This window comes from Nicotiana tomentosiformis, chromosome 12 (assembly GCF_000390325.3).
Source record: "Nicotiana tomentosiformis chromosome 12, ASM39032v3, whole genome shotgun sequence".
NCBI lineage: Eukaryota > Viridiplantae > Streptophyta > Magnoliopsida > Solanales > Solanaceae > Nicotiana > Nicotiana tomentosiformis.
In genome coordinates, this window is record NC_090823.1 from 77,046,918 (window position 1) to 77,066,950 (window position 20,033).

Below are 20,033 nucleotides of genomic sequence, written 5' to 3' on the forward strand. Positions count from 1 at the left end.
AGAGTTATGATATCACCATTCTTTATCATCCCGTAAAGGCCAATGTGGTGGTTGATGCCTTGAGTCGTAAGTCGGAGAGTTTGGGCAGCTTAGCATACTTACCACTAGCAGAGAGGCCTTTAGCCTTGGATGTTCAGGCCTTGTCCAACCAGTTTGTTAGATTGTATATTTTCGAGCCGAGTCGAGTTTTGCCTTGTGTGGTTTCTGGGTCTTCTTTATATGATCGCATCAGAGAGCGCAAGTATGATGATCCCCATTTTCTTGTCCTTAAGGACACGGTTCAGCACTGTGATGCCAAAGAAGTCACTATTGGAGATGATGGTGTATTACTGATGCAGGGAAGGCTATGTGTGCCTAATGTAGATGGTTTGTGTGAGTTGATTCTCCAGGAAGCTCACAGTTCGTGATACTCCATTCATCCAGGTGTCGCAAAGATGTATCAGGATTTGAGGCAGCACTATTGGTGGAGGCGAATGAAGAAAGATATAGTTGGGTTTGTAGCTCGGTGTTTAAATTGTCAACAGGTAAAGTACGAGCATCAGAGACCGGGAGGATTGCTTCATAGACTTGAAATTCCGAAGCGGAAATGGGAGCATATTACCATGGATTTCGTAGTTGGTCTTCCACAGACTTTGAGGAAGTTTGATGTTGTTTGGCTGATTGTGGATCGATTGACCAAGTCCGCACATTTTATTCCAGTTGGTACTACTTATTCTTCGAAACAGTTGGCTGAAATTTATATCCGCGAGATTGTTCGCCTACACGGTGTGCCAGTGTCCATTATTTCAGATTGAGGCACGCAGTTTACATCATAGTTTTGGAGAGCAGTGCAGCGAGAATTAGGTACACAGGTTCAGCTAAGTACAACATTTCACCCTCAGACGGACGGACAGTCCGAGCGCACTATTCGGATATTGGAGGATATACTACGCGCTTGTGTCATTGATTTTGGAGGTTCTTGGGATAAATTTCTGCCACTCGTGGAGTTTGCTTACAATAACAGTTACCAGTCGAGCATTCAGATGGCTCCATATGAGGCTTTATATGGGAGACGGTGTCGGTCTTCGGTGGGTTGGTTTGAGTCGGGTGAGACTAGACTATTAGGTACTGATTTGGTTCAGGATGTTTGGAGAAATTAAATTGATTCAGCAGCGGCTTCGCACAACGCAGTCTAGACAGAAGAGTTATGCTGACCGGAAGGTCCGTGATGTTGCTTACATGGTTGGGGGAAAGGTTCTACTCAAGATTTCACCCATGAAGGGTGTGTTGAGGTTCGGGAGAAGGGAAAGTTGAGGCCTCGATACATTGGGCCTTTTGAAATACTTAAGAAAATTGGAGAGGTGGCTTATAAACTTGCTCTGCCATCTATTTTATCAGGTGTTCATCCAGTATTCCATGTATCCATGCTCCGACAGTATGTCGGGGATCCATCTCATATTTTGGATTTCTGTACAGTGCAGATGGACGGTAATTTGATGTATGATGTGGAGCCGGTGGCCATTTTAGACCGGCAGGTTCGAAAGTTGAGGTCAAAGAACATAGCATCAGTGAAGGTACAGTGGAGAGGCCAGCCAGTCAGAGAAGCTACTTGGGAGATTGAGCAAGAGATGCGGAGCAAATATCCATACCTATTTGAGACTCCAGGTATGATTCTAAACCCGTTCGAGGACAAACATTTGTATAAGAGGGGGAGAATGTAATGACCCAGTCGGTTGTTTTGAGTATTATAACCTCGTTTCCCCATTTATTGCTCAATTTATGCTTTACAGTAGTTTTATGACTTACCGGGTTAGTTGGTTCGGGTCCGTAAGGATTTCAGAGTGAAATGAGACACTTAGTCTCAAAATTGAAAACTTAAGTTGAAAAAGTTAATCAGATATTGACTTATGTATAAACGACCTCGGATTTGAATTTTGATGATTCCAATAGCTCAGCATGGTGATTTTGGACTTAGAAGTGTGTCCAAAAAATTATTTGGAGGTCCATAGTGGAAAAAGGCTTGAAATGACGAAAGTCAAATTTTTGGGAAGTTTGACCCGAGAGTTGACTTTTTGATATCGGGGTCGGAATCCTATTCTGAAAATTGGAATACCTCTGTTATGTCATTTATGACTTGTGTGCAAAATTTGAGGTCAATCGGACTTGATTTGATAGATTCCGGTGTCGCTTGTAGAAATTTAAAATTTCAAAGTTCATTAGGCTTGAATTGGGGTATGATTCGTGGTTTTAGCACTGTTTGGGGTGATTTGAGGGTTCGACTAATTTCGTATGATGTTTTGGGACTTGATGGTATGTTTGGTTGAGGTCCTGGGGGGCTCGGGTAAGTTTCGGGAGGTTAACGGATCATTTTTGGACTTGGCATGTTGGCTGAAGACTGCTGGTGTGTTTTTCTGGTTTCCTTCTTCGCGTTCGCGAGTGGGCCCTCGCGTTTGCGAAGGGGAATTTAAGGCAGGCAAGATTTTCCCTTCGCGTTCGCGAGGGGGTCTCGTGTTCGCGAAAAGGAGCTCGTGTTAAAGCTTTGCATTCGTGAAGATGGGATCACGTTCACGAAGAAGAGAAGGCAGCTGGGGATCCCGTGTGTTTGGCCTTCGCATTTGCATGGGGGGTGTCGCATTCGCGAAGTGAGGGGACAGCAAAGCTTCGCATTCGCGAGGCTTGTCTCGCGTTCGCGAAGGGTTAATATCCATGATTATGCCTTTGAATCCATCATTTAATGGGTGAATTAAGTTGAAAATTTTGGAAAACCCTCTCGGTTTAATTTGAAGATTTTAGGGTCGAGTTGAGTTCAGATTTTGGTAAAATTGATATGGTTAGACTCGTGGTTAAATGGGCTTTCAAATTTTTTTGGAAAACTAGTATTTACTTATGGAATTAATTCCAATAAATTTTATTGACTGAATCGAATTATTAGTGACTAGATTCGAGGCGTTTGGAGGGCAATTCACGAGGAAAAGACATTGCAGAATAAAGAATTACACGGCTTGAGGTATGTAACAGTTCTAAATTTGGTCCTGGAGGTATGAAACCCCAGATTTTTGTATTATGTGATCGGTTTTGAGGTGACGCACATGCTAGGTGATGGGCATGTGGGTGTGCACCGTAGGACTTGTGACTTGGTCAAATTCCATGGAACTGTGTAGTTGAATAATTTGTTGTTATCTGTACATTCTCCTTGTAGTAGAGAAATTGAACCACAAATCATGTTTAGATTATGTGTTGGCACTGTAGGGACCCACATAGGTCGTGTACATGTTGAATTATCTGCTAAATTGTTGTTTTATACTCAAACACAGTTTACTTGTTTATTTTATCTCAATCTCTATTGTTTATTATTGATGCATCATAATATTATTGTTTGGGCTGATTTGCATGATCATTGAGAGCCCGAGAGACTAGAGAGATTTATGACTGAGTGAGCCGAGAGCCTGATTGTGAGATATTATACTATAGTACGTGAGTCGTCCGTACAGCACGTGAGTTGTCCGTGCGGATCCAGATATTATACTATAACACGTGAGTTGTCCGTGCATCACGTGAGTTATCCGTGCGGATCTAGATATTGATACTATAGCACGTGAGTTGTCCGTGCAGCACGTGAGTTGTCCGTGCGGATTATAGCGCTTAGGCTATAGGAGCCCCTCCGAAGTCTGTACACACCCCCAGTGAGCGCAGGTACATACTGAGTGCGAGTGATGAGTGATGAGTGAATGAAATGGCTGAGTGACTGTGGTCCTAAGAGGATGCATATGATTTCATTATTGTTGCACTTCAGCTGTCATATATCACTGTTTGGAATTTTCTGAGAGATATTATCTTATGTTTCAGTTGAACGTGACATGAAATTACTGTTTTGGGCTTAAATGTTGAACTTGAAAGTATGCCTACATTATTATGTTGGAAATTACTATAATTGGACTCAATTATGAAGCTCGTCACTACTTTCAGTTCCTTATATATTATTGTTACTTGCTGAGTTGGTTGTACTCATACTACACCCTGCACCTCGTGCGCAGATCCAGGTACCTCCGGACACGACGGTTGCTAGTTTTTCGGAGTTTTATCTGTTGGAGATTATCGAGATAGCTACTTGGCGTCCGCAGACCTTGACTTTCTTTCCTTTCAGTTTTTGTACTGTTCTATATTTTCAGACAGTATTTTTAGCAGTCAGACTTTATTATCATTTAGATGTTCATGTACTCAGTGACACCGGGTTTTGGGAGTGTTTATATTTGTACTTGTGAGATTTCTTTCTCCGAAATTAAATATTATGTTTTCAAATTTAAAAGATATGGTATTTTATTGAGATTGTCAGCTTGCCTAGTACTGAGATAGGTGCCATCACGACAGGTGATATTTTGGGTCGTGACAAGTTCGTATCAGAGCCTAGGTACATAGCTCTCATGAGTCATGAGCAGGTTTAGTAGAGTCTTGCGGATCAGTACAGAGACGTCTGTACTTATCTTCGAGAGGCTGCCCCTTAGGAAAATTTTATTTTCTTGTATTCTATCGTGAGAACTAGTTGATTCCGGAAAACTAAAATTTTGTTATTCTATTCTCTCACAGATGGTGAGAACACGTACTATCGGATCGAACGGGCAGCCACCAGTGCCACCAGTTAGTGTCGCGAAAGGCCGGGGCCATGGTAGAGGCCGAGGATGAGGTAGAGGTCGATGTGTAGCTCGTGCCACAGTGGGATCAGCACCTGTAGTACCACCAGTTGCTCCAGCTCAGGCACCAGCTGTGCCCATTGAGATTCCAGGCCTTCAAGAGACCTTCACCCAGTTATTGACAGTTTGCACTGGTCTTGCTCAGGTGGTTTCGGCTCAGGCCGCACCTGCCACTTCTCAAGCCGGGGGAGGTACTTATACCCCTGTTGCCCGTACTCCAGATCAGGTAGTGTAGGGACTTCAGTTACCGGGGGTACTACCAGCCCAGCTAGTTACAGCCGCTCAGGCCCCGGTAGTCCCTGTTATGGCAGATGAAGAGCAGAGAAGACTTGAGAGATTTGGGAGGCTTCGACCTTCATCATTTAGTAGTGTTGAGTCAGAGGATGCTCAGGGTTTTCTTGATAAGTGCCAGCGGATGCTTCGGACAGTGGGTATTTTGGAGACCAGTGGGGTCTCGTTCACTACTTTTCAGTTTTCTGGCGCTGCTTTCAGATGGTGGGAGGCTTATGAGAGGCGCAGGCCGATCGGTGCAGTGCCACTTACATGGCAGGAGTTCTCTATTCTTTTTTTGTAGAAGTTCGTGCCGCAGTCTCGTAGGGAGGAGCTGCGCAGACAATTTGAGCAGCTTCGGCAGTATAGCATGTCTATGACCCAGTACGAGATGAGGTTTTCTGAGTTGGCTTGTCACGCAGTTTGGCTGGTTCCCACTGATAGGGAGAGGATTAGGAGGTTCATTGATGGCCTCACGTATCAGCTACGATTACTTATGACTAGAGAGAGGGTATCTGGTGCCACCTTTGACGAGGTGGTTGACATTGCTCGACAGATAGAGGTGGTCCTTATTTATTATTGTTACTTGCTGAGTTGGTTGTACTCATACTACACCCTGCATCTCATGTGCAGATCCAGGTACCTCTGGACACGGCGGTTGCTAGTTTTTTGGAGTTTTATCTGTTGGAGATTATCGAGGTAGCTTCTTGGCATACGCAGACCTTGACTTTCTTTCCTTTTAGTTTTTGTATTGTTCTATATTTTCAGACAATGTTTTTAGCAATCAGACTTTGTTATCATTTAGATGCTCATGTACTCAGTGACACTAGGTTTTGGGAGCGTTTATATTTATACTTGTGAGATTTCTTCCACCGAAATTAAATATTTTGTTTTCAAATTTAAATGATATGGTATTTTATTGAGATTGTCGGCTTGCCTAGTATTGAGATAGACGCCATCATGACAGCTTAAAATACCCCCAAAGTAGTCACAAAATGCAGCCATGGAGTAGCCACTGTTCCGCCATCAAAAACCAGTAAACAAAACGCAGCCACAAAGATAGCACAAAAGCATTTTCAAATTTCCCCATTAATCACGTCGAAGCTCTGTCACCCGAGGTCGCCGGCGAGTTCTCCGTCCCCGGTCCAGTTTGGTCAAGATATTTCGCCGACTTTCTATCTTTGTACTCTTATATATAAAACATTTGTCGGGTAAAACAAGGCTCGGGTGAGTGGCCGTGTCAAAAGGTGAGGTCGTCGTCGGGATTTCTGATTTGAGATTTTCGGTCAAAAGTTCCCTGAAGTTATTTTTTCGATTAGATTTCAATTGTCGGAATTCTATTTTTGTCGTCAACATCTCTTGCGTGTATTGCTCGGAGGATATTTTTATTGAAAAAGCTAATTAAAGATTCGAGACGTTTGGAGGCCGAATCGCGAGGGAAAGGCATTGCAGAATAAAGAATTATACAGTTTGAGGTAAGTAACACTTCTAAACTTGGTTCTAAGGGTATGAATTCCTGAATTTGGTGTTATATAAATTGTTTGGAGGTGACGCACACGATAGGGGACGAGCGTGTGGATGTGCACCATAGAAATTATGACTTGAATAAATCCTGTGAAGTTGTAAAATTAAAGAATCATGTTATTATTCGCATATCCTTCACGTGTTAGGAAATTGAGCTGAGACTCGTATTAAAGATCATGAGTTGGCTACGTGCCGATATTTTGGGACCCATAGGGTCGTGTTGCTGTTGAATTAATTATTTTAAAATGTACATTTCATACTCAGTCATGCTCACCCATTGTAAGGATATTTATGGGATCAGGGCTGCCCGTCTGCAGCAGGCCATATCGGCTTTATATATATTATTATTATTATGGGATCGGGTTGCACGCCGCAGCAGGCCTTATAGGTTTTATTGTTCCGGATCGGAGCTGCACACCGCAGCAGGCCTTATTGGCTTTATTATTATATGGATCGGGGCTACCCACCTGCAGCAGGCCATATCGGCTTTATATCACGCTTGGGCTGAAGGAGCCCCTCCAGAGTCTGTACATACCCCATGTGAGCGTAGATCATTATATATTCGGGATGGACTTCCCAGGGCATGGACTTGCCTTACTTATTTATACTGTGATGAATTTCTGTGGACATGGATCTTGTCCGTATCATTTACATTTGGGGATAAATTACACCAGGGCTGGATTGGCCTTATATGGTACTGAGTGACTGATTGGCAGTCGATGTGTATGTATATACGGGATGGAATATCACTGGGCTAGATTGGCCATAAATAGTACCGAGTGACCGAATGAATTATGACCAGTAGTACATGAGGTCTTTCCGCTGAGATATTATATTCCTCATATCATGCAGTATTGATCTATTTTTGCTTGTACTGAGTTTAACTGTTGAACTTGAAAGCATGCCTACATTTCTGTACCATTATTTATGTACTAGACTGTACCTGCGGAGCTCATCACTACTTTCAGCCTAGAGGTTAGTCTTGTTATTTATTGAGTTGGTTGTACTCATAATACAGTCTGCACCTCGTATGCAGATCCAGGTGCTTTCGGACATGGCGACCGTTAGATTTAAGAGTGCTATCAGTTGGAGACTATCAAGGTAGCTGCCTGAAGTCCGCTGATCTTGACTCTCTTTCTTTCAGTTATTGTACTGTTTTATACTTTCAGACAGTGTTTTTATCAGTCAGACTTTGTATTCATATTAGATGCTTATGCACTCAGTGATACCGGGTTTTGGGAGTGTTTATATCTGTATTTATGAGATTTCTTCTGATGAATTTAAAAATTATGTTTCAAATTTAAAAGATATGGTAGTTTATTAAGATTGTCGGTTTGCCTAGTATTGAGATAAGCGCCATCACGACAGGTGAGATTTTGGGTCGTGACAGGTACGCTTAAAGCGTATTGACAAATCAGTTTCAAATAAAATTCTTGATAAAGAAGATGAGCAAATAATCACAATAAGGAGACAAGTGATCTAGAAGATTACATGACATAACACTTCATAAAATCTTATGAGAGATTCAGGTACCTGAATATATGAATGAAGAGATTTCTATGTTATGTCTTTATGAAAAATAAGGAGGTTGGAACCGATATAAAATGTTCGTCGACGACGTCTATGATTGCGCTAAATATATATGAGGATCTTAAGTCTAGAGAAACAATTCAAGTAGAATTGGTTTCATATGAAAGGCATGTAGTTTTGGACATATAGTTCAAACATTCGAAAGTATAAAGTCAATAGGTGTGTGCAATCACTTTCATGTATTTTATATGTCGGCATGACATGAAAACTTGATATAAATCTAAAGTCTATTTATATGGCTTATTTGGCTATACTTATATGACAATCCCTCAAGGATTTAAATTGCTTAAACCATATAGATTTCTTGGTCATGAAGTACTACATCCTAAGTGCAATTTGTGCACATTTGTATCTTGCTATAACTATAAGCATGATAATGTAATATCGAGAATCTTTACCCATATGTGAAGATATTGAAATGACGATTCCAACAAGATCATATGAAGACAATACATCTCTATCACGAGTGATGATTTCAAGGTGAAACAAATTCGTTCAAGTTAATATGGCTGATTTGTTTATCAAATCTCTGCCAACATTTTTTTGAAGATGGTGCACAAGATTGGAATGCGAAGGCTCAAAGATGTGAATTGATTGTCTCATCAGGGGGAGTTAATACGCGTTGTACTCTTTTTTCCTTACAAGGTTTTGTCCCACTGGGTTTTTCTTGCAAGGTTTTTAACGAGGCAACCAACAAGTGTATCGTTAGATATGTGTACTCTTTTTCTTCACTAGAATTTTGTTCCCACTGAATTTTATTTTAGTTAAGGTTTTAATGATTGAATAGACATTCAAGGGGGAGTGTTATAAATAGAATTGTATTTAAGGTGCATGTCTATATTTTTGAGAGATTTTAGGTTTTGTTACTTTGTGACTAAGTTACTTTTTCCCTATAAATAGAAGTTCTATTCCATTATAATTCATCCCAAATCAATAAGAATTATCTCTCTACTTTTCTGTGCAATACTCTTCTTCTTTTATTGTTTTATAACAATATTGTTATTGTTTTTTTTGTTTTTCAAAATGTATGAAGAATGTGGTACCCGCCGTACCACAACCGACCAAAAGACACATTAAGGATCCAACGCTGCGTTGGGGTCTGAATGAGTCGCTGAATTGTTTGATTGCTAATAAAAGAATCCAAATCTTAAAGAAAAACACAGTGAAAAAGCTACTGCGAGTAGTACAATTGAGGAAACTATAATGCTGATCAACTGTTTGATGAATGTTCCTCCTAAGCTCCTTCTTTACTTCTACTTCAATTCTTGTCTCCTTATTTGTCATTAAGAAAATGGATGGATTGTATCTTTCACCCACCTCCATTATTCTCACCAGAATCTTCTGCTGTTGCTATTCCCTTCTTTTGACGTCCTCTTTTCATCAACCCCCTTCTCTGTTTCAACGACCATGATCTTCCCCCTTAAACCTCTCACTGGATCTCAACCGCAGATCCACTGTCACTACCCATTCAGCTTTCTCTCTTTCTGTTTCTCTTCTTCATGGACCCTGCTACTTCTCGCCCTGCTGTAGTCATCGACAATGGAACTGGGTATGCTCTCTAAATTATTGCCCACCAAGTATTTGATTAATTTCCTCAACGATATTGGGGTTGTAATTTTGTTATTCCCCTTATGTTTCACAGAGGCGATCCAGGACTCGAACTTTATGGGTTCAAGTTCGGGATTCGATGACTACTCATTTGATTACGGGGTCTGAAATATATTATTTATGCTTATTTAGTGAATTTTTTAACTCATATGTATCGTCAAAGTCAAAGCTACTGGGTTCAAATGAACTCTGTAGTTACACTCTAGATTTGCCCTGGGTTCAAATGAACTCTGTAGTTACACTCTAGATTTGCCCCTAATGTTTCAGCTTTATTAAATTGGGTTTTGCTGGAAATTTTTGGTTTGTTTTTACCTATGGTCACCACTACATGTTTTCAGGTACACTAAATTGGGTTTTGCTGGAAATGTGGAGCCAAGTTTCATTGTACCAACAGTGGTTGCGGTTAACGAGTCATTTGTGAACCAGACTCGAGCCACGACTAAGAGTAGCAATTGGCTAGCCCAGCACAGTGCAGGTGTTATGGCGGATCTAGATTTCTTTATTGGAGAAGAGGCATTGGCTAGATCCAAATCTAGTAGTAACACTTATAATCTTACCTATCCTATTAAAAAAGGTCAGGTTAATAACTGGGATGCCATGGAGCGTTTCTGGCAACAGTGTATATTTGATTACCTTCGTTGTGATCCCGAGGATCACTATTTTCTATTAACTGAGAGCCCCATGACTGCACCTGAAAGTCGAGAATATACCGGTGAGATTATGTTTGAGACTTTCAATGTACCGGGGCTTTATATTGCTGTGCAACCGGTGCTTGCTTTGGCTGCTGGTTACACTACATCTAAGGTTGGTAGCCTATGTGCTTGAAAGTTTCTGCTATTGATAGGTTTATTAGTATATATTTCCGGATAATACTTAGGTAGCAAAAGGACCTTATCCAACAAAAAGAAAAACATTGTTCAGTAAACTTATAGCTTTTTCAAGTAATTTTGGATCTTTTAATTTCTAGGGGATTAGAAGAATGAGCTGTTTGTGTTGAAGCTAATAAATTGGATCGTTACTTGTGCCATTAGGAGACTAAATTTACAAATTATTCATGATTGACCTTGCTTCATCTGGAAAGGAGTAAAATATGTGCAGCAATATGTGTGCTTTATAGTCTTAAGTTTGTTAATATGTTTTTAAAATTTTGGATTTATTTTTTCTTAGCTAACAAGTAGCTTGATAAAAGAGTAAGGGCACCAATGCAGGAAACTCTCTTTCCTTCTTAGGGGAGATCAGTTTTATAGTCCATTACAGATATTCTTTTAGCTGTATTACCCTTTTGACAGTAGATCAGTATAAATATATCACAAGAGATCGGTAAATAATTGGTCATATGAAATCATTGCCTCCTTTACTAGTCATAAAAATTGTAGTTGTTGATTTGCTTTGTTCAGTTAAATAAATTAGAGCACGAGATGGTATAACTGTAATATGGTATGGCAGCTTTTATTTGCACATTATCCGGGAAATGATACAATTAGCAGTCCATCGGCTGATGAGCTGATCTACAGTACACTTACATACGCCATTATTGATTGGTTGTGAATTGTGATACATAATGTTATAAATTCTACTTAAGTCGACTTTTAGCGAATATTTATAGCTCTGTTGTTGGATGAAGTGTAGGGGCCAAGATAGATGGCTATCTCTTACTTTACCTTATCAAAAAAAGGATGGCTATCTCTTGCTTTCAATACAAGTGTTTGCGTGTTGTTAATCTCATTTAGTGCAAGTACAATTAGAGTGGGTAAAATAGAACTCGCCAACCATTCAACTGTGAAGTATATGTACAAATATCGGAGTGAATAATGTATATGGATTGTATCATCTAACACTGATATGTTCCATTTTGAATAGATTTGTTTTTTGTGTATTTGGAAAGATTCATGCCAAGGTCCTACTCACTTGAGAGGGTTGTGTCAATGCTCTCAACTGTTGATGAAACTTATATTTTAACAAATAGCCTTAGGGCCCATTTGTCCATACAAAATTTTCTCTTTATATCAATTATTTTTTCAAAACTTGTTTGGTTATACATTGGACTGAATCTTTCAAAATTTTCTTGAAGATGAGTTTCTAAGTTTGAAAAGGTGGGTTTTATCACTTTTTCATGTAAAATATCATTTTCCCTCACCAAACTGCAACATTTTTTCGAGTGAAATGCATGTCCAAACACAATTTCAAATTCTAAGTACCTTTTTTCAACTTAACTCCAAAAATTACTTTTTTTCTTTCAAAAATCACATTTCTTATGTGCACTATCCCTCTTTTTTTTGTGGCATTCTATCCATTTAACTTGTTTTCGTGGAATTTAGATCATTCGTTTTTGAATAGCTAGATGTTACATTTGCTCTAAATGTTCATAAGGAAGATTGGACAAGAACTTTAAAAGTGAGTTATATGTTATATATATATGGATACCATATAATTTTATGGAGGCAAATTAAAACCAAAGAGTCAAGACATAAGGAAGAGAAAACAAAAGAATTAGAAATAAAAAAAGAAAAGAAATGGAGAGTTAAGAGCTTCTGGTCAGCACTATCTTGGTGTTGTTAATTAATAGAATAGGAAAATGGAACGGTAGTGAAAGAGTTTAATTATCTTTTATTAGGAGTGTCAATGGTTCGGTTCGTCCCGTTAAAAGGGAAGCCCGGTGCACTAAGCTCCCGCTATGTGCGGTTCGGCCCGTTAGTTTAAGAAATTTATATCATACCTAATTTTGGTTATTCTATTGTGTATAACTAATATTAGACTTTTCGAAATTTTTATTTTTAAAACGTCATGTAGGAGTCTTAGGCCTCATTTTTTTTTTTTAAAAGATTAAGACATCTGAATATGAATATCAAGATGTGTTTTAAGATTAAGACATTTGGATCTGAATACACATCCGAATATTAAGATGTGTATTAAAATCTGAATACTAAATGATTAAGACTGTTTGTATTTTTTACTCTCTGAATATATAAAATTTATCTTTATTTAAAAATTAATAATCATAAAATTCATATAAATACTAATTAATCTAATATTATATCAATAATATATATATATATATATATATATATATATATATATATATTTTATTTATTTATTTTTAAAATATGGTAGTTGGTGGTGGTGATGACTAATAGAGGTGCTTGTGAATGCCGACTAGAGGCAGTGGTTGGTGGTGGTTTTGGTTGATGGTGGTAGTTCCGGGTAGTAGCTTGTGGTGATTAGTAGCGATGCTGATTATGGTTGAGGATGGTGGGTGGTGGGTGCTGATAGTTAATAATGGTGGGTGGTGGTGGTTGTGGTTGTGGTTGTGATTGAGATTGAGGAAGGTGTTGATGGGTGGTGGTAGTTTATAATGCTAGGCGGTGCTAGCTATGATTGTTGATGGTGATGGGATGGTTGGTTGTGGTAGTTGAGGTGGTTAAGTGTGTGATTGTGGTTGAGGATGGTAGTGGGTGGTGGTAGTGGTGGCGGCTATGGTTGAGTATGGTGGTGGTGGTAGCTGATAATGGTAGGTGGTGGCGGCAGTTAGTAATGAATGTGGATGCTAGCATCTTAATGAAATTAAGTCTATGTTATAGATCTTAATCAAGACCTATTCAGACCCATTAAGTGTTTGTAAAGTAAAAAAATTAACTCACTTAATGATTAAGATTCAGACTTGAAAAATAAATCCACTTAATGTCTGAGATGTGAATGATTAAGATTCAGACCTCCATTAAATGCAAACAAATAAGGTCGTAGTGTTATTAGGATGTCTCATTTGCTATGTTAAATAACAACAAGCTTTAATATAACACATAAAGTATATAACTACTATGTATTCGTTGAGTACAATTTTTACTACAAGAGCTTGTATACATGCAACGCCCAGAAAGGTTTTGATTTACATGGCAAATATTGCAACAACACAAGATGTGCACTTCTAACAGACATTATCAAAAACTATTGGTCTATCTTATACTTATTACTGTGTTGCTAACAAAAAATTTGCAGCTCAAAAGACATAAAATCTTAAAAAATAACATGTGGCATTACTTGAATTTTTGAAAAATAAATATAGACTTAATATTTGACTCAAAAATCACAAATATCAAAGGGGAAGAAAAAAAGGAGAAAACATACCATGGTGGCTTGCTGCTAAAAATTGCCGAAACTACTTTATTTTCAATAGTAGCTTAGTATGTGTGAGTGTTATTTGTAGCAGTTTCCATCCGAATCCACCCAAAGGCCCATGGAAAAAAATTTCTAATGTTCCGTTATTTTTAAACTTGATATATAAAATATATTTTTTCATACAAATTTATCCAGTTAGGTTTTTTTCGATTTTCTTTATAAAATTAAAAACCTACCCTAATACAATTATGGATTTTTATGTTGAAACCTACGGTTTTATAAAATAAAATAATTTAAAAAATCGGCTCGATAAGGTTCGGTAAGGTCAATTCTTATATATTTGATATTTTTATTTTTCTTAAATTTTGTGCTTCATTTCAAAGAAGCATGCGCTTCATTTCAAATAAGGTGCATTCCGCTTCAGCCTTCAAGCCTTGTGGACCTTGTTGTTTTTTTGGGGTTTTTTGCTTTTAAAAACACTAGTGATAGTAATTTTTTGCCAACAATGCTAAATATATTAGGATGGGAAAGAATTCCCATAATATCATAACCGGAAACGAATTTGGCAATAATAATTATCCAGTCGTTAAGGACCACCATCAAAATTAACATTATAACACGCTAGCAAGCTTGTCTTGCGTAGTAAGTTACTCCTTACACATAGGGATGGAGAAGAATTCCTAAGATAATGTCATACTAGGAACCTGAAAGGAGTCTAGCTGTAATCGTCATCAAACTTTGAGGCTATCATTGAAGAACCATCGTCTAAAGGTCCTAACAAGCTCATGTCGCATCTTCAGTTAGACCTAGATATTCTTTTTTACCTTTTTCTTGAGCTATGAAGAGAATTGCAAGATGTTTGGTGACATTCTGTTGTTGATACATCTAGTATTTGCTTGTTTTGTATATTTATTTTTCATCTGCTTCCTGACTGATGTTTTATGAGATCCATAATATTTCTTGATATACTAATCAGATATTACTTGTCCTTTTTTAGTGTGAAATGACTGGAGTCATAGTGGATATTGGAGATGGTGCTACTCATGTCGTACCTGTTGCTGAAGGTTATGTTATTGGGAGTAGCATTAAGTCAATCCCCATTGCTGGGAAAGATGTTACACTCTTCATTCAACAACTCATGAGGGTCTGTACCACATCTCTCAGAAGTGGTTGAAAGAAAAAATGTGTTATTCTCATCATTCAACTCCCCTAATTTTCTTTTCTATCGAGTCAGACGAATAAAACTTATTAAGAAAAAGAATGTAGTCAGACGAATAAAATAGAATTCTTATATCCTGCCATTTGGCGTTTTGTCATTGTTGCTATAATAAATTTAATTGGAGTTCAAAAAGGATCCAAAGAATGAAAACAAAAAATTACTTATTAGAAAAAAGATGTGGAAACTATATAGTAATTGCACCACTAGAAATGACTCTCTCTTTAATTGATTAATTGTAGAAGGGGGAAATATCTTCCATAGTGTGCAAGCTCCTCTACTTGGAGTGATTAAGGTGAGACTGGCAATACGTAGTTTCAAGATTTGTTCGTTATGTGAAGACAGGATGGCTGTGCACTGTTTATCTCCTCTTTGTTTGCTCATCCTCAGTAATGATCAAAGGATTCTGTGCCCAAAAGATAACACTGAGGTCTTACAGCATTGTTCTTTTATGCAAGTGCAACATTTATGTTTGGAAGAGTGCCTTGTTAGTTGCTGTAGCAAGTGTTATCTTGGAAGATTTGTAGAAAGACATCTTTTATCATCAATCTCCGACTGATCCTCTATTGCTAAACCTACAATTTATTTTCACTAATAGAAGTATCGCTACATTAGCTGATTCATGCTATGAACCTCGTTTTACTCCTTCAGAGTTTTGATTCCAAAATCGGGTTTGTCTAGTGTTTCCACATGTCCTTCACTCGTGGGCAATCGTTCTAAAGCTTGCACAATTGACTTTATCCGAGTACCACCTCATAGACGTGTTTTGAGGTCTCAGTTTGAATTTTCAAAAGGTGCTTGTTAGCAATTCAGCTCTTAAATGTTCAATCTAATTTTTTTTGGTTCATTGTAGGAAAGGGGGGAACATGTTCCACCTGAGGATTCCTTTGAAGTAGCCCAGAAAGTCAAGGAAATGTATTGTTACACTTGCTCAGACATTGTCAAGGTATGATTCATTCATAACAATGCCTAGTAATAAGAGGAAAACTAGAAGTTTGAAGTTCATTCTTATAATCCCTACTCTGCTTGTTGTTCTTACATCCTGCTCTTGAGTTGAAGAATCTGTTCTGCGTTTCTGAGAGTGACAGCAAACTGATTTTGCAAAGATTTAAGCTGTTGATCATCCTCTTCTTATATCCGAGGGGAAATTTGCAACCGAGGGTCACTTGTGATTTATTTTGTTCCTCCAACTGATTTCAGGAGTTTAATAAGCATGACAAAGAGCCAGGGAAGTACATAAAGCATTGGAGAGGTACTAAACCAAAGACAGGAGCACTTTATTCATGTGACGTTGGCTATGAAAGATTTCTTGGTCCCGAGGTTTGCTTTGTGCTCCAACTCTCTGATCTCTGATAATTTCAAACTCCAAGGTTTTCTTGCAGCTTGTTTCAAGCAGACTAATCATGTAGTTATAAGTTGGTTAATGAGTTAGACATTGTGCCACTTATTTACAGATGTACACCTTTGCTGCATGGCAGAGTGAATTCTAAAAGCTCTAATAATCTACATAGTAGTAGCTAAATAAGAAAACAGGGATTGTAGGGTGATTGCTTTCTGATGCATTATCGCTAGGTTGGGTGAACGTCTTTCTGCTTTAATGCTTTTCGGGTTTTTGCAGGTTTTCTTCAATCCCGAGATGTATAACAGTGATTTTACAACTCCTTTACCTGATGTGATAGACAAATGTATTCAGTCTGCGCCTATAGACACAAGAAGAGCTTTATATAAGGTAAAGTTATTTCGTCGATTAACTTGGTAAGATTTCTGCTAATCAAGTGATCCAGCATTTTGTGACCAGTACAAAAGTTTCCCTTATGTGGCTGAGCTAAAAATCATTAAAGATCTCGATGTCATGCTCTTTGAAATTTTCCCTTTGAATGTGGATGTGATATTATGTCCTTGGAAAATTCCAGAATATTGTTTTATCTGGAGGATCCACGATGTTCAAAGACTTCCATAGAAGATTGCAACGAGATCTCAAGAAGATTGTGGATGCTCGCGTTCTGGCATCAGATGCTCGGCTAGGTGGAAATGTAAAAGTAAGCATCTGTGCTTAATTATATCTGAATTAACTGATAAGTGAATCTTTGGTCTTTGATACTTAGAAATGCTCGCCTGCTGAAAAAACTTCACTCAGGCACAACCAGTTGATGTGAATGTGGTCAGCCATCCTATTCAGAAATATGCCGTTTGGTTTGGAGGATCTGTACTTGCTTCTACTCCTGAATTTTTTGCAGTAAGTTAATCATTTGGTTTCTGTTTACTTGAGGTTTTATAACTGCAACTGAAGTAGCTCTATGTAATTGCTGATGTGCGAAGTCTGACCTATTTAGTTGTTTTGTTATATAGGCTTGTCATACAAAGGCTGAATATGAGGAATATGGAGCTAGCATATGTCGCACAAACCCTGTATTTAAGGGAATGTATTGATACTGAAATGATTCGAACTCTAGTGAAGGCGTTTCTCATCGTCATGTTCGCCTCCCAAAAGCCTGATCCTTGCCCGACTGCTCAGCTTCGGTTCGAAATCCTACATCTGTGAGCAGCTGTGTATATTAACAGGTTATTGTAGATTTCAATCATTGAACTGTGAGAAAACAAGATTCTTGTATTCTTTCCATAGGGAGCACATCTGTCCTGGGCCTCGACGATACGATTGCGTGTGTCATTGGCAGGGTTCATTGGCACTTCAATAGCAGATAAGTTCACAGACTAATTGAACACTGCCTGAGCTGAATTGTCATTTTCTGAGTGTTGTTTGGTTCAGTCTGGGGTTCACAAGTACACTTAGTTTATAAGGCAAGAAAATAAGCTCTCATACGATTTGTTCTCGTCCTTGTAGCTTGTTAAGAGAATTGTAGGATCACTTATGTTCTTTTTTAAAAAAAAATATTGGAATTCTAAATATTATAGCTAAAGTTGTACGTACATTTTATTCTCACTGTTGGGGAACCCTCTTTATTCTTTTCCAGGAATATTGTATCCTAATGGATTTTGGTCCAGCTGAAGATAATTCTTTATTTTGTGTTTGCTTGTTACTGTTTGTATTTATGGAAGTGAAACATCAGTACTTTTGAGTTCCCATTGGCAGTGCCAGAAAAATTACATAGTTACAGCACTATAATTAACTTTTCACTCTTTATTACCTGAAGCATTCTTTAATATCAAAACATAGTCTAAGGTAAAAGAGGGGCATCCACAAGACACTTTGGAAGAAGCACCTATCTTTATGTGTCTCTTTTCACAAAAAGACACAGATTGAGAAATACTACTACTTAATATAAATCTAGGAAGTAGGAAAGTAATTTTCTGACCACATTGGGTTTATAGCTTTCCGTATACTAATTGATTAACTTACATTGAACATTCTTGGTCATAGTGTTGGAGGGAATTAAAAATGTCATAATTCCAAGCTACTAATAAAAACATTTGTCTAGGAAACTCTTCTCCACCCACATGTCCCTTTGACAACACAATTCGCCACGGTAACCGGACACGACAAGAGTTCCACATCGGAAACCTCGATTCTCCAGATTCTGCTGGTCGTGGTTAACGGCAATTCCCTTAAAATTATTGCTACCCTATTTATGTTTTACATCGTAAAGTTGGAGTCCTAGGGGATTTGCTTTTGAATGTTTTCTACAATCTTTAATTTAAGAAAATGTTTCGGGCTTAATAAATGATAAATAAAATGTCTCATTTAGCGCCTCCGCCTTTAAAACAATGGTAGATCTCTATGTTATGGTGGTGGCAGCATTTCTCCAGCAAACAAGTATGGTCTCTTCTGTCTCCAGCTATTTTGACATAGAGCCTTAAGTGATTTACCTATAATTTTAAGCAGATAATTGTTAGTGGTGCTTTAACTGTCTCTCTCTTTTATTTAATTGATGATAGTGAATTTTAACGTAGTGAGGAAAGTGTATAATTAAATGTAACTTTAACTTTATTTATACTTATTTTTGCACATGCATGTATATTGAGCTTGACCTTGAAACACTGCGCTCAACATGAATTACCATAGAATACTGTACACGGATGAAACCGGACCCATAAGTCGGTCCGGTTCCCGATAAAATAAATCGAGTAAGGGATGCGACGGCAAGGAACCGGAATCGAGATAAGGGACTCATCGAGTCATGCATCGGGGGCACAATGCCCGCCCTCGAGTATATCGAGCCCATGACCCTGTGATCGATCCAAATCCCAAGAGACTTTGGAGAGCATTATTGAGCATTCGAACACGATTAACGGAAGGCCGTAATATCCTCGACCAACCGGATATCACGGCGTAGATCTCGACACGTACCGACGAAAATTCAGTAATCAGTTAAACGGGAGATTTTTTACCTTTTATAGAATTGTACTTAGGGTAAAACTCACATACTATATAAAATGGAGTCTGACTATTCATTAAACACATTGTAACACGCATCCCAAAGCAATACACTATTATTTTCACTGTTATTCATAGCTCTTTTTCTTGTTCATCAGTACTGGTCATTGTGAGCCCGGATCGAGGGTGAATATTTCATTAAGGCTGGAATCATCCTCCTCACGTGGTTTGAATTTACTATATCTTTTTTTGTTCAATCTAACTCAATTTATCGTTTTGTATCAAATTAATCCGTGTATCCTTATAACCACTTATAAATTTAATTGTTATTCGATTTTGAGGGTAAACAGTTTGGCGCCCACCGTGGGGCTAAAGATAATAGTGGCAATTTGATATAAATTTCCATAGCGCACCTTACTTTACACTTGTTCTTTGAAGTGTCTTTAATTTCTGTTCAAAGTTCAAAATGTCGAACTCCCAATATGCACCTCTAAATGTAGACGCTGAGTCCGGTCACCACGGCGAGAATAACAATATGGTACCCAATGGCGATGTGCCACCTGTCGTTCCCATCGGAATTTCGGTAGAGAACCCGATCGACGCTAACTCACATGTGGCCATCAACGCGAATCTGCTTACTGATCCTGAGAACAGCGTCTGTGGTGGAGCCCGATCGACAGCCCAAAAAACACACGACGTTGGAGGAGATGAG

The 20,033-nt window shown here is 38.4% G+C and overlaps 1 protein-coding gene across 7 annotated transcripts; it reads left to right on the forward strand.

Moving 5' to 3' along the window:
* Nucleotides 1-9,092: 9,092 nt before the first annotated feature.
* LOC104105197 (actin-related protein 3) lies at nucleotides 9,093-18,026 on the forward strand. 7 transcript variants are annotated; one of them, XR_011412575.1, is made up of 9 exons: nucleotides 9,093-9,600; nucleotides 9,998-10,463; nucleotides 14,770-14,916; nucleotides 15,842-15,934; nucleotides 16,189-16,308; nucleotides 16,607-16,717; nucleotides 16,902-17,027; nucleotides 17,094-17,257; nucleotides 17,338-18,026. XR_011412575.1 is itself a non-coding variant. In XM_018773812.3 (9 exons), the coding sequence occupies exons 1-9, from the start codon at nucleotides 9,551-9,553 to the stop codon at nucleotides 17,416-17,418; spliced, it is 1,263 nt and encodes a 420-aa protein (XP_018629328.1). In that variant the 5' UTR covers nucleotides 9,093-9,550; the 3' UTR covers nucleotides 17,419-18,026. The 7 variants fall into 7 exon arrangements, 4 of the variants coding, with proteins under 4 accessions (XP_018629328.1, XP_009611743.1, XP_018629329.1 ...); XR_688310.4 differs by having other exon boundaries at nucleotides 17,094-17,224; XR_001971025.3 differs by having other exon boundaries at nucleotides 17,094-17,194.
* Nucleotides 18,027-20,033: the final 2,007 nt, after the last annotated feature.